A 16,099-nucleotide genomic window follows, 5' to 3' on the forward strand; every position below is an offset into this window, starting at 1 on the left:
CAATCACTGTAAGTGCTTGATAAAGCACTGAAATTACCGTTGTCAAGGCTTCACTTAAACACCGCCTTTCCGCTTAAGGAATGGGAGTTACTGTAAAATGTTCCAACTGGTTTGCTAAGAGGCAAATGGACAGGAGAGGCGGAGAAATTGTTTGCGATAGAGAATAATGGAGCAAGTCGACATTGAAAAAGCTTGCAATTATATTTTTATTGACCTCTGTAAACAAGACGAGATATTGGCTGTCTCCTCTGCACCTTGTGCTTAATCGGGCAGTGTTTTGGTAAGAGAAAATTGAGAAAACATATTAGGTCACTCCCTTACTAAAGCAAAGAGAAAGAGATTAAAAAATACACCAAACAGATGTCCAGGGAACATGATTTTATTCAATAGCTTGCAAACTTATTCACTTAACTTGCATGTTTAGTTGAATCTGTACAGACTAAAATGTGTGGCGGTAATATTTAATTTGATAATTGCAAAGTAAAGTATGACTGTGCAGGAGGAGGAAAATAAGGAGTGGTTGAAAGAAATACAAAAAAACTGAAATGTTTTTTTGGCCTTAGTATTCAGCGCCTCTCTTTTCTTTACCCATTTTGTGCATTTAGAGACCGATTGTCTCTGAAATCAATATGCTTTCAACAAAATCATTAACTCAATCTCTCCTCCAATCAGCTCTAAACAGCTTCTTCTTAGTGTTCTGGCTGAACAACCACATCCTCATAGCATGTTATTACAAGATTTTAGTGTGAGGATGTTGTGGTTTTGTTGTTTTTTCCCCCATCAATAGCATTATCTTCAACAGAAAAACTAATCTGGATCAAAAGTATACTTACATTGTGAGTAGAATCTGAAGAGGATGGAAATTCTAAGGGTTGTTTTTTATTTAGTCAGGAAAAAAACTGAATATGTCTGAATTCATACTTCAGTCTTGCTCTTCGTATAGGCTGTATATTTTGGGATTCTATGTATGTGTTAGGGTGCCTTTATTATATTTTTGAAAACCAACATGAGAGCCCACAAAAACTTTTAGATACACTTTCTTTTCTTCCAGATGTCAGCTTATGCCATTACAAGGAGCATTGCTTGAAAACATAATCCCTTCCAATTAGAGGGAAGCCAACATATTGTCTTTCAACCTCAATAAAATTGTGCAGCATTCAGAGGTGGCTTGTGGAAAACATTTTTTGTGGCGATGTAATAAATAAATACATTTCCCTGAGACTATATATTTTTTGCAAGTTGTGCAGGTTTGATATTCAGGCAACGAGGCACCTTCCTGCTGGGATCTATATGCGTTTTTAGTATGAAATTTTAAGATCGAACCAACAGATGTCCAGGGAACATTTTCAACATCGTCATATAAACATTTTTTCACCCATAATGCAAATTTTTAATCGGCAAAGAGAAAGACGCTCTTTCAACAGTAAAGAAAAGATTGATCTTGTCCTAATCAGTTAATTCGAAACCATAGGCTATGTTCTGGCACTAGTGCTGTCAAAATGATCGCGTTAACGCGAGGCCATTTTAACGGCGATAATTTTTTTAACGTGAGATTAACGCTATGTGGTTTTATGGTACAATTTTCCAAGTACATCCCGCTGCAGCCTGCGGGAAGGCGGGGCTATTTTCCCCCAGTCTATGCATTTCTCATAGGCTTCGAGAGCGGACCTCCTCAAGGAAAAAAGACGCTCATACACTGGGTAGCGCTAGTGCCTTTTCTTTAAGCCCCACCACCAACAAACAAGTTGAGTGTCTGGTAACTAGTAGCAGCCTGAAATACGCTGAGAAAACAGATTACTGAGGTGAAATGGAATCTGCTACGGCACTCTTGCCGTCTGTGTACGCCACAGGTCGGTATCGCGTGTGTGTGTGTGTGTGTGTGTGTGTGTGTGTGTGTGTGTGTGTGTGTGTGTGTGTGTGTGTGTGTGTGTGTGTGTGTGTGTGTGTGTGTGTGTGTGTGTGTGTGTGTGTGTGTGTGTGTGTGGGTGGGTGCTTGTGTGTGTGTTCTCATTTTTGTTAAGAGGCTGAAAAGTAACTTTCTAGAGCATAGACTACCGGTACCTCCATCTAGTGATGTCGGTCTATTGATTTTGATGTATTGATTGAAAATTGTTCATTATTACCTTGGTTAATTAACATCTAATGTTAACTCTACTAAATTTTATAGCAGTAGGGTAAAATGCTTGTCTTTGTTCAAAAGACTGTATTAACTGTAAAGACTGTCTTTTACATCAGCCTGTTTTCAGGGCCTTTTTTTTGGCTACATATTTGTTATTTTTGGCATAAATCAGTATCTGTGACCTGTTTTCATTTTAAAAAAAGAACATTGGCACAAACCTAGCTTGTATGTATTTTTTTGTATGTCATCGAGAGTATTTAAATGATTTTCAATCAGGAAAAAAATGTGCGATTAAAATGCGATTAATCGCGAGTTAACTCAGGCATTGATGCGATTAATCGCGATTAAAAAAATTTTATCGATTGACAGCACTATCTGGCACACATGTGAAATATGCCCAGAGCTTTTATAAGGCTGGTAGAGCACTCGCTCTAGAACAGGATGAGAAAAACAGATGTGTAAAGGATACCCAACCTTTAGGAGATCTCGAAAATAAAACACTGATATCCTGTATCTTCAAGGGAACAAGGTAAGTTTTTTTCAGGACAGTAGTGTAAAAAAAACTGTTTCAGGGTAGCTGAGATGGAAGTCGGCTCACAAGGGTCGGCATGGTCAGAGGTGTCATGCAAAAATTTCCCACAACATGCCACAATTGGATTCATTACCTCATTTTCATGTTGCACACAGCCACTGGAGACAGAAATGTTGTGTAGTCCATGTTGTATATGTAAAAACTAAATCAAAATAAAGATAAAGTGAATATCCAACTTAAGTGATAAATCCAGGTAAAGTGATACGTGGCGTGTAACAATAGTGCATAAATGTCAATTACAGGGGGGGTCTGAATCACTTGAGGGAGGCGTTATAGAGGTTGATGACCACAGGTAGGAATGATTTCCTGTCGTGCTCTGTGGTGCATCTGGGTAGGAGGAGTTTTCTGCTGAAGGAGCTTGTCTGCTGCCACGGTGGTCAGGGTGTCCAGCTGCTCCCCCAGAACATCACCGACCCTCTTGATCAGTTTGTTCAGTCTGTTCAGCGACCCTCAACCCACTGCCCCAGCATGTGACAGCAAAGAAGCAAAGAATGTCTTCCTTCAGGAAAAACAATACAGCTTTTGTCCACTGGGGGAACCAAAATGAACACTGTTGTAAAACTGCTCTAAGTGGCAGTGCAATTTTAAATTATGTGGTGCTGCAATTAACGATTATTAGGCAAATCGATTAATTTGTCATTAATTCTTTATGATTAATCGATTAATAATTGGATATTCTTTAAAAACGGCTTAAGAAAATTATACAAGGTGAAACTTTAACTTTTCCGCTTATGGAGTTCTGAATTGACAACTTAGTAATCTTTGTTTAATTACTGCTCTAAGTGGGTTGCTCTGTCAGCTAAAGGCATCTTTTAGAGTCTGTATAGTCCAGTAAACGATTAATAGGTTACTAAATTAGTTGACGGTTATTTCAATAATCAATCACGATTCATCTGATTGTTTCAGCCCTACAATAGTGTAATGCTCATTAATTTTCCATGCAGAAGAAGGTATCAAATACAATACTCAACAAAAATCACTGGTATGTTGAGCTAAATCAGGTAACTAGAAATAATAAAATGTAACGAATGAGTCAAGGAAAGACGGCTAGGTTTGTATTTCCAGTGTTTGTATCCAGTGCTAAAACTTCGCTTCAAAGGGACTGGTTTCCACAACAACAAAAAGTGCCACAGAACAAGTACTTGCAGATGGAAAATCTCTTCTAGGGAAATAACGATGTCAGTTACTTAAAACATGATGTGTAAAAGGGGTAAGAATAAGGTTGTGATTTTATTTTGTCATTTTACACAACAATTCTCCTTTTCTCAGCACTTAAAATAAGAATTTTTCTTTTTAAGCTTAAGTTAATCTAAGGTACCTTGATAAAAAATAAGCAAATAAAATATAGATTGAATCACCGTTTTTTTATTCTAGCAATTGCATTTACTGATAAACAGTACTTATCAGTGTTGATACAACGTCAAATGCTGTGGGGTTTTTTTTTTCTTTTTTAAATAGGCCCAAAATTAAAGTGTTTGAATGGCCAGCATGTCTGATCATTTCACAGCATTCAACTCTGTGGCACATTAATATACATGCTGAGCTCATTAAAGGAGCATAATGAAATCTTAATATCATCCTTTCAGATTCTGAGCCTTCATGTCACACAGACCGTTTGTCTAAACTCCAACCAAGTGTGTCCCTGGCTCTCTGAAGCTAATGAACCTGAGACATTATCTGCTGTGGAACACCAAAATATTTAGTGAGCAGCAGTATGAAGGCATTCGTGCTTCTGCTTTTTCAGAATCCATCAGATCTAAGCTAAAAATGGGTAGCATGTTTGACTCATTCTGGCAAAACACAATAAGTCATGTAATAGTGATACTTTTGTTACTTTTTTTCCGAATCCCACTGCAAAATGGATAATAATAAAAAAAGATGATATCACACAATTAATAGTTTAGCTATCTTAAAAAATTAAATTTTCCTAATATTGAAAAGGGTAGATTTTCTTGACATTTTTTGCGTTAATTTAATTCAAAAGACAGTTTTCTCAGAGTACAGTCTAAGATTTCTTTCTGAAACTGGTCGAACTTTTCGCCTTCATGTTCTAGGATGACTTGCCATGGGCATAAAAGCCCTGGGTGTCCCCACAAATGCTGTGCTGTTTGGCTTTGCAATTAAATCCATTACACTTCTGTTATTAAATACTCATTTAGAGAATGTCACTTTAATATTAAAAGCAATAAAAATATAAAATTCACAGTATGTGCCAGCAAAACATGGCAGAAGCAGCAGGCACAAATTATGAAAAAATTAACATCAGTAGAATGTGACAGTCACCAACTTTATATTTTATCGACAGTGAGAGCTGTATTAAAGCAAAGGACACCTAAAAACATTGATATAACCCTTAAAGCAATATAATTATAGCATTTATGACCAGTTTAACTGTAACAACAAATGCAGAATTTCTACACTGCTGAATTAATATGAATCAATGGGTCAAATGAATAACCCTAAAGGGTTTTTGGTTCAATAGACTGTTGCATCGATGACACTCATTTTATTTTTTATGGATTTTGAAGGTTTATAATTTCTGTTTGTTGTTATTAGAGTTTGTCTCCATTAAATGTGTTATATGTTGTAATATTATATAGGTCTCCTCACCTGTGTTTTTGCTATTTGAGGATTGCAAAACCAAGTAACGGTCAAAGGTGACACATCTGACATCAATACTGAATCTTAAGGTTTTTAAAAAACACAATCTGGGAGTTGGTCCCACTAGTCTTCCCCTGACAGTCAAACTAAATGTTTAGTTCTCAAAGATTTTATCTTGGTGCAAGCTCAAACTTTCTATGACTCCCTGGTTTTACCTCTCTGCTTTGGCAGTGTTAGGAGTCATTGACATGATGGAAGACCCTTCCACAACCAATTTTCAGTTTCTTGGCTGTGGAAGGACAATTCTTGTCCAATCTGCATCTTAATTTTTTTAACAGATCCGTAACTCAGAAGTTTAAAGAGAACACCAGTGCTATTAAACACAGCCATTTCTTAGTAGATGGAATTTACACCCCCTCTTGCATTATCAGAGGCAGAAGAAACCACAGACGTGATGAAGAAACATTTTCTTTTTTAATAAAATGTTACATCTCTTTGATTTCTCTGGCTTCATTATCTTCAAGTTTGACTTTTCTAGCTACGGTAGCATTGGCACACAGTAGATAGAAATGGTGAACGGTGTTGGTACAATCCTCTAATTATACAAGGTAATCAAAAGAGAATGCCGATTTCAGAGAAAACTAATATGTCAAAAGTTTTCATCCTGGAAGAAAAAAATTATGTAACTGTGAACCTGTTAATGGGAAATTGTGACTATATTACTTGATAAAGTTTAGTCTCTGTGCTTGCAAGTTATTGCAAATCTTGTATAAGGCTGTTGTATGAAGTGCAATCACTTCCATAATCTGGTGGATACCAGAATAAGAGGCAATAAATAAAAAAAATGAAATCAGATTATTAAAAGAGCAGGCAAAGAAAGGATGCTTTACAGATTAAATATAATGCAGAGCCTTAGACATCTTCATTATCAGACCATAATGAAACTTCTTCACAGAAGGGAGATCCTCCATTTCTAGAGCCTTCACTATTTATAAAGACTCTTTGATGAGACATGGATAGTTTGTGTGAGATTTAGGAGTAAAACATATTTAACTGAGTTTTATGTACTTGTCTTTTAAGATTGATTTTAAAATGATAACTTTGAAAGATCAGTTTAATCGACCTAATTAACCTAAAGAATTGGCAATTACAGTTGTACACGTCTAATTTCTAATTACCTTCTTACCTGCAAATGGAGCCATATTAAACCACTCACAATAATAAATTAGTATAAAAGGTTAACTAACAATATTTACAAAATCTAGAATCATTAGATTTTACCCTCACAGGTCTAAATAAAAATGTGTAATTGTATGCATTTGTTCGAGTAGTCTTTAAAATGGTTTGGCTCATGTCAAAAAGTCAAAAGTTTTAAGAACCATTTGATACAAGATACATCTTAGAAGTTCACTGTTATTTTACGACCTCTTTAAAATGTTTTTAATCGCTTATTAATTTTATATTTATAATATTCTATATTAAAATAATTTTTGCGAAAAATAAAGTAGAAAAACTGTATTACATAAACTTTGACATTATCTTAAAAAAGAGCTGCATCTCTATATTTACTGCCAGAGCTGTACATCTTCATGAATGCTTGAAAAAACTTATAGATATCGATATTTCACTTTATAAACACCTGCTTCTTTGTGTTGAATTTAGGATTCATTTAAAACAGGTATGGATTTGAAAATAGCGATCCAAAGGTTTTTTCAGTCTGGGACCTATAGTAATGGAGACCCCTTTGAAATGTCTGACCCTGGGACTGGGACCAAAGGCAATTACATCAGACTAGGAGTTGAGGTGTTGTTGATTAAAACAAGCCCTGAGAGTTATAAGCAGAATTCTACCTGAAAATAAGTTAATTCAAAGTAACAATTTCACAACCATTCATACCAGAAGCTACCTCACATTGAAAACTTTAAATAAAACATGACAAATTTGACCGTAAAGGCTGTTAAAGTAGAAATGAGCAAATCCCTGAACTTTAACATACATCAACCCTTCAATTCATGGTGTAATTTACCGTTATCACTGCGACCAATAGGAAGTAGCATGGCAAACAAAATAACTTGATTTTCCCTGCAGTTTAATCATCGTCATAAAGATGTTACATGTGCCATCAGGGTTGGGAGTCCCAGATTTATTGGATAGTCTGTTGGACCTTAAGAATGCTCCTTCTAAGGTTTTAAAAATTAAAGGGTTAAGTGGTTAGAACACTGGTTTGGACATATCAATGGATTGTGGGGTGAGCTGAAGTACATAAAGCAGTTCAGTTAATCAACCTAAAGCTGGAGGTAGCAGAAAATATATGAAATCTGAATATAGTAAGAATTTAAAATGGTCGACTGACCTAACAAGTGTTCACTAAAAGTGTTAAATTATTTCTAACTAAAATCAATACATTAATTCCCATTAAACACCTGTTATACATTTTGTTCTTTGTAAAAGGAATTCTGGTATAGCTAGAAAAAAAAGCTCCTGATTAAAAGGCGCCATATGCAGCTGTCTATGTTCAGATAACCATGTTCAAACTCTGAAGTCATTTTCATGCCATCATAAACTCCAGAATATAAACAAAGATTTGTTTAATTTTGACTGCAGTAAGTTGCCTTTACCCTTCTGCAAACCTCTGGCATAGGTCAGACATAAGTGTTGTGCAGAAGTTTAAAAAAGGGAATGTGCTGACATGAAGTTCATTCTATATTTGCCCTGAGCCACTTGCAGCTGTCTCTTGGCAGGCTAAATATAATATGTGGCTGCTATGCCACATTTCAGCTGGTCATATTACACTGTATTATCAGTTGATCTGATAACTTAAATACTGGTCATTTCTTTAAAACATTAGACACGCTCTCATAATATTAAAGATTATTTCAAATACTGAAGAAGCTGCATTCTTTAGAAAAATGTTAATGTGGAAATAGTTTCCATTTTTTGCAGAGAAAGAATCACAAAGTTACCAGTTTAACAGCCTAATGGACTGTGGTAGCATCTGTTGACCATCTGTTGAATATTAGACTGGTCCAGAATCCAAATACATTGTAAAACCTTCTTTACTAATGCTTTAAGATTTGAATTCCAGCTTGTTTAACTGCACACATACACTGGACAATGTTCTCCTTAACTTAAAATATAGCACATCAGGAAATAAACCTGCATAACAATGATTGTTAATTTAATTTTTCCAATTATGATAGGCTGTCTGACTTAAACATGCAATTTTTCATACTGTAGGTTTATTTATTTTTGTATTTTCTGCAATTATATCAGTTTTGTATTAGGGCTGGAAAATGGGGCCAAAACTTAAAAAACAATATACGTCTCAATTTTCTGTCAGTGCAATATAATTATATCAGTAAAAACAAGCCTCTGAAACTGCCAGATATTACCCCATAAGCAACTTATATAAATATTTTTGCATCTATGAAGCTTTTTCAAGGCAACATTAAAAAAAAAAATCGCATCTACTTTAAGTTTGATTCACTACAGTATTTTTTTTTTTTTTTACGAAGGAAAGCCTGAGAAATAGTCCTACTTTGTGTTGGTCTAATTCAAATAATGAACAGAAGCTTGTAGGTGTACTATAGGTTATAAGTTCAATACATTAGAAGCCAACTGTGCCCTGCAAAAGAATATCTCGTATATCACATGGTTTTAAATCTCTTATGCTGCACACACTTAAGCACAAACATTTAATTATAATTAAACAGGATGTCAGTGACTCTATAAGGAGCTGCTGTCCTTATAATCACCTGTAAAGTTACTGTGCAGAAATATGATTTACAGCTGTTTAGATGTTCTCTTAACTGTTTATATATATATCAGCAGACGAAGGCTTCACACTGAGGTCATAAAATGCCACTGGTTGAGCTGTTTTGGAAAAACAAGGACAAAGATGGATTACATTTGACTCAAATGTGTACCATATCTTCCCATCTTTTCTTAGTGTGTAAAATTCCCCCACTCCAAAAAAAAAAACACAAATAAAATCTCCAAATCCATATTTTCCTGCATGTCTCTTTCATTTATTTATCATGGGGAGTTTGCATTAACTAGCATTTAAAGCCATTGGCCATAGCAGTAATGTTTTAAAAACCATGAAAGCTCTTGCTTTAATACACAGCTCATGGGAAGTAGAGCAATATACAGTATACCCTTGACTAAGCATTAATATTTCATGCTTCCCTTCCCTGAGTCTGTCTGGATATTTTAGTAAGTTGGTTTACTTGGTAATATGATATGGTAATAAAGGAGGTTTTCCAACTGAATGAGACAGTATTTTTGTTTTGTTTACAGGGTAAAAGACTGGGTGGAGCAGATTCAAAAAGAGTTGATCACATTAACAGACAAAGCCAGTGGATTGCAGGACCTAATAGAGGTAAGAGGCTATTTGATGTTGTTTTCCTTCTACAACAAATGGTAAACAGAAATGGATTTTATAGGAAATAATGAGCACTTTGCTGTCTGTGACTCAACTTCAATCCCAACTCAGGTCATTTCAGTTTCCTTCACTGTATTATACCTTGCCAACTATCCATTAAATGTTTTTGTCTAATCAAAAACTGCAATGTATTTAATTGGGATTTTATGACAACAGCAGCAAATTGAAAGGATAAAACTGTGCAATAAGCAAAATGCTGCGACACTGTGGATAAGCATGAAAAACCTCCTCCTGAGCTATTGTGGAAAGGTATTTGGTGTTTTTGTCTTTTTTTTCTGGTAGATAGCAATTTTCCTTCAACTTTTTTATGCATACAGTAGTTTTGGAGAAATTGTCTAGAGGCATACTACTCTGTTTTTATAGGACAGGCCTAAAATCCAGAGCAATCTTTAAAGAATTGGGGTGCTTTCACACCTACTTCTCTAAGCTTTAGCAGTTTTTCCTAATGGAATAGGGAAACATCCCTGATTATTCTAAATGGGGCATGAAAACTATACAGAAGCACCAAGGTAGTACAAGCAAATGAAACAATGTTACCTGAAGAAATATTAAGTTGTTTTTTTTTTTTTTTTTTTTTTTTTTTTATTTGCCTGATCTGTTAAAATGATCAAACAAACATTATAGCCTTTATTATAAATAGAAACATATTTCCAGTCAGCTTGTGCAATATACAACCAGAAAATGTTTTCAAGTGAGGGCCAAAATTGTATGTAAATCAATGTTTGAGAAAATGACATATTTTTTATCCACAACCATGCACTCTACCATGCACTCTGATTCATTTGAAGTTAAAATCAGTCAACTTTAAAGCATTACAAAAGTCAGCAGTGAACAAGATTATCTTTTTGGTATGACTAAAGTAGCAGAATTCAAGGACCATGAAGACAAATGCAGTCATCTGCCTCAGCTCTGTCATTTGTGTGCAGGACAATGGAGTGCCTTCCAGCTGCTGAGTAACTGGATCTTTGGCCTTTTAATGCATTATGCTAGAACGTATTCTGTATTGTAGTGAATATTTAGGTTGAAATGAATAATAGGACTACTTAATTGTAATGCTGGCTTTTGAATTTTGTGCATAACAACTGGAAGGATAGATGCATGTCTGACTTTTAGCTCTAGTTGTTGTTTTTATACCCTTTAACACAATCCAAAGTTCTTGTTGTGTCTGACCCTTCCCTGTCTCTTTTGTGATTTTCTTAGATATATAAAAAACACAGAACCCACTTTAGTGTGGAATCCAACAATGCCACAGAACTGGTGGCAACAGCTTCAAAGAACATAGAGCAACTGCTGGCTAACCGCTCTGACGCCCTAAAGGTGAGAACTTTTCCTCTTGTTGCAGTCCTGTAATTTGAAGATAGCTTTGTCAGACCTGTAGTTATTCAAGTCTTTCTAACCGCTGTTGACTGAACTCTCAAGTGTCAGTGTGGACTTTAATTCAGAACAGACACTGGGAAAAATATTTTTAAGCCTTTTTCACATCCAACATAATTCCGTTATTCTGCAGATAAATTACTTTTCTGACTTGGTACTCTAGTTTGCCATTCAAACAAAATATGTGCATACTATATGTAACACCTGCTTCATCTTGTGCCAATGTTATTGCATAAATGTCATTTTAGCAAACACTAATTATTCAATCAGAAGTCTCATATTTATCAGTACAGCAAACCCATACCATTTGATGGGTTTCAACTTCATTACATCGAACACAAAACAAGAAAACTGCTAAACTAGATGAACCTTATGGCGTGACGATCATTAGAAGACCATTAGACATTTATGATGTTGCATTAGGTCTGGAGCCTGTACAGTATAAACCATCAAAAACATGTTAAGTTGGATACAGTTTTAGAAAGCCGTTAATTAAAATAAAAGATGGTGTTAAGATGTTCAAAGCTTTGAATATTTTATTCCCTTTAAACAATATAAAATAAACCTACCAAATAAAAAACATTAAGGATTTTTGTTGTAGGTTAAAACAGTTAATGAAGTTCTGAAAGTAGGAATATATTTGTCAGTCACAATATGTAAAAAAGGGTGAATTGTTTATTGCTTAAATACTTAAATATTTGAAATGAAATTCTAAGCTTTAACCAAAAAGAAAGTAGTGTTTAGATTAACATACCAAACCAAGTTACCCGACACAGAAAGCAACAGCATGTGCGCATCATCTTTGTGACTTTTGGCTCAATGTACGTTCCCTTACAAATGGCAGGAAGTGAAATTGATTTGTACAACCTTTCACTGCTCACGAGGGTAACAATATGAGGCTGACTAAATTAAGATCTTGCGACTCTCCCAGTCTCAATCAATCTGACTCGGAGTGCCAGAAATATCCAATTAAAATCCACCAGCCGGTTGCCATAGTCCCAGTCCCATCGATTGCCACATCTATCTTGCCAAGCATCCCAATAACTGCAGGGATGAAGAGCAATTACTTGGTGGGATCTCAGCAAAATAATAGTTTTGTAAAATCAGTATTTTGAAAATATTTGCCTTTTAAAATGTACATATTTGCTTTACAGTTTACAATTGTTGAGTACATGTCTCATACAGACACGATTAACTTGTTGCTCTCTGTAAGAATTGTCAAAATTGTTTTTAAATCCATAAAAAGTAATGATGATCAAAATATGTGGTGCTTGATTACATTTGCAATGAATGTTTTAATATACTGTAGATATTTGTAAATGTTTTGGTTGTATATGGAAACATAATAGGATACCAAAATCACTGACCTTTCAGTTCAGCTGGTCTTGTAACAAGATGGGTGCTGGAACCTACAGTATGTGCAAGGTTAAATAAGAGTTGCAGTTTGCATGCAAGTTCCCACCTGAAACAGTAGTAATACTCCTTATTATAAAGGTTACAAAGACAGATTCCTTGTTTTGTATTTTTAATAAATAGGCTAAACCACATTATTCACAAGTGTTGGTCTAAATGTTGGTCTAATACTTAGCCATGATCTTATTATCGCTGCTTCCAACTAAATGTTCTGCTGGTATTGCTTCACTTGGAATAAAACGGACATTGATTAAACAGATATTTTGAGAAAAAGTTAAAAACTAAAGCCTGCTGGATTGAAGAGAAAAGCAGATGAAATGATTTCTTGTCCCTATTAAGGCCTGAACACACCAACTGCGTATGACTTTTTATAGAGGCGCTCTGACTAGACAGGGTGAGCAGATCTGTGGAGACTTTTTTCCCCCACTTCTGTCTTGTCTGTGCTGCATCTCTAATCAGAACAGAGAGAATTTGGAATGGCCTATAGTAAAAACATAATGAGGTGTATGTTAAAAAAAAGAGGGTCAGCGACACCTAGGGGTCTACGGAGGCACTGAATTTGAACTACTTGAAACTGAGGTACTGCATGGGGGTCACAAAAATTTTGGTTGATTGGACTTTTTTTTTCATCTTCCCCATGCAATTTTTTCTACTAATTGAAATTTCTTCAAAAACATGAATTCAACAGACTGTAGTAAACAGATAAATGGAAGCAGAAGATGTCTTTCAGCCATCAATTCACACATTCAGTGACACACAGGAGCTCTTTCAAGCTGGTCCCCGTTTCATTCACAACACCTGTGTCCCATCAACCAGGAATCAGAATCAGAAATACACTATATTGCCAAAAGTATTTGCTCACCCATCCAAATTATTGGAATCAGGTGTTCCAATCACTTCCATGGCCACAGGTGTATAAATTCAAGCACCTAGGCATGCAGACTGTTTTTACAAACATTTGTGAAAGAATGGGTCGCTCTCAGGAGCTCAGTGAATTCCAGCGTGGAACTGTGATAGGATGCCACCTGTGCAACAAATCCAGTCGTGAAATTTCCTCGCTCCTAAATATTCCACAGTCAACTGTCAGCTGTATTATAAGAAAATGGAAGTGTTTGGGAACGACAGCAACTCAGCCACGAAGTGGTAGGCCACGTAAACTGACGGAGCGGGGTCAGCGGATGCTGACGCGCATAGTGCGAAGAGGTCGCCAACTTTCTGCAGAGTCAATCACTACAGACCTCCAAACTTCATGTGGCCTTCAGATTAGCTCAAGAACAGTGCGCAGAGAGCTTCATGGAATGGGTTTCCATGGTCGAGCAGCTGCATCCAAGCCATACATCACCAAGTGCAATGCAAAGCGTCGGATGCGGTGGTGTAAAGCACGCCGCCACTGGACTCTAGAGCAGTGGAGACGCGTTCTCTGGAGTGACGAATCGCGCTTCTCCATCTGGCAATCTGATGGACGGGTCTGGGTTTGGCGGTTGCCAGGAGAACGGTACTTGTCTGACTGCATTGTGCCAAGTGTAAAGTTTGTTGGAGGGGGGATTATGGTGTGGGGTTGTTTTTCAGGAGCTGGGCTTGGCCCCTTAGTTCCAGTGAAAGGAACTCTGAATGCTTCAGCATCCCAAGACATTTTGGACAATTCCATGCTCCCAACTTTGTGGGAACAGTTTGGAGCTGGCCCCTTCCTCTTCCAACATGACTGTGCACCAGTGCACAAAGCAAGGTCCATAAAGACATGGATGACAGAGTCTGGTGTGGATGAACTTGACTGGCCTGCACAGAGTCCTGACCTCAACCCGATAGAACACCTTTGGGATGAATTAGAGCGGAGACTGAGAGCCAGGCCTTCTCGTCCAACATCAGTGTGCAACCTCACAAATGCGCTTCTGGAAGAATGGTCAAAAATTCCCATAAACACACTCCTAAACCTTGTGGACAGCCTTCCCAGAAGAGTTGAAGCTGTTCTAGCTGCAAAGGGTGGACCGACGTCATATTGAACCCTATGGATTAGGAACGGGATGTCACTTAAGCTCATATGTGAGTCAAGGCAGGTGAGCAAATACTTTTGGCAATATAGTGTACTTTAATAATCCCAGGGAGAAATTACTTTTGTTACATTACTCCATAGGCAATAGTGACTATAGGACCAGCTTCATATAACACAATATCATACAATATATATAATTAGGGGGTTCCCGCTCCATCTCACCATCAGTTTGGGGGTCATTGGCCTGGAAAACTAGACCCCTGGTCTAGTGGATGAAAAAGAAGTGGACTTGAAATTTCCCACAATACACCTTGAAGAATAGGGATCATTTGTGGTGACTAGACGAGCAGATATATCCCAGATTGCTTGCAAGAGCTCTCCTCGCAAAGCATCTTCGGATTTGTTGCGGTGACAACAAATAATTAAGATGGTGCAGGTACCGTGCGGGGAGGCGGAGTTACAAGGTCAATGGGGAGCGAAATGCAGTAATCATCTGTCTGAACAGTCGGTTAACTGAGTTTACTGTAAAGTCCACCATCTAGTCCCGGATCTACAGTATGTATATAGTTATTGAGGGATTTGGGGATTAGGGCAGATGTTCGGACAGGCAGTGAGAGGTGATTCTTGCAGAGTTCTCTGGAGTTGGTTAAAGCTGAAATGTTTGTTTTTCTTTTTTTGATAAAGAGGGGAAAGAGATAAGCTGCTCCGTCTGCCACTCCTTATTTTGTTTTTGTGCGGCTCAAAGAGATCAATTTTTTTTACTACTGTATATCCTTTTTCTGTCCTGAAGCTTTTATTTTCTCCTCGAAAAAAAAAAAATAAGCTGCGCTTTCTGTCCCTAGGACCACTACTTTATCTGTTTTCTGTCCAAATAAAAATACTTTTTTTTTTCACCTTATAATTAATTGATTGATTTTGCATGAATGCATCCCACTTGCTATAAACTCGATGTGCGTCTCCAAAACTGTCTGTTTTCTCATGTGATTAACAAATTTAATTTAATATTTTCCCCCAAAGCACATGTGCTTTACTTTGTAACAGCGTCTCTCTTCCTGTCAGATCCATGAAATTGCCGCTGAATTGCTGCTTAGTCCTAATAAAATAGACCTGGGATCTATCTCAGTCGGAGCTAAGCAGGTCCCCTTGGAGAAAATCGTGTTGGGCGTTTTCATCCCCATTGACTTTCAATGAGCGCTATATGCTACAACCTCCTCTGACACAATTTTCTGTCAGATAGGACTCAAAATCGAATTCAGTGTGTTCAGGACTTTAGGGACACCTGTAGATGAAGAGAACAGGACAGGAAATGTTTTGCAATAAACTCCACCAGTGTTTTTTTGTTGTTTTTCTTGGGTATTATTCTTATCAAAAATCATATTTAATACTATCTGACATTTTTATTTATTTTTTTCCTTATCATGCCTTTTTCTTATTTTCTCTCCTAACCTCAGTCTGACTGTCACACAAAATTTCCAATTTTGCTGTTTGTATGTTTGTTTTGCCTTGTTTTTCCTACATCCGTTTCTGTCCTTTCTTATTTCTTCATTGGAGAGGGTGAATATGCAT

The 16,099-nt window shown here is 36.7% G+C and overlaps 1 protein-coding gene across 4 annotated transcripts in view; it reads left to right on the top strand.

The window, feature by feature from the left end:
- The window catches only part of cacna2d1a (calcium channel, voltage-dependent, alpha 2/delta subunit 1a), a 118,706-nt gene that overhangs the window by 14,524 nt on the left and 88,083 nt on the right, over positions 1-16,099 (top strand). For all 4 annotated transcript variants that reach the window (XM_038294780.1, XM_038294777.1, XM_038294778.1 and 1 more), the window contains exons 2-3: positions 9,612-9,693; positions 10,957-11,073. In XM_038294780.1, coding sequence (XP_038150708.1) covers positions 9,612-9,693; positions 10,957-11,073 — 199 coding nt within the window. The remainder of the gene's footprint in view (positions 1-9,611; positions 9,694-10,956; positions 11,074-16,099) is intronic.

The sequence above is a fragment of the Cyprinodon tularosa genome, unplaced genomic scaffold (genome assembly GCF_016077235.1).
Source record: "Cyprinodon tularosa strain WSP-4 unplaced genomic scaffold, ASM1607723v1 ctg345, whole genome shotgun sequence".
Lineage (NCBI taxonomy): Eukaryota > Metazoa > Chordata > Actinopteri > Cyprinodontiformes > Cyprinodontidae > Cyprinodon > Cyprinodon tularosa.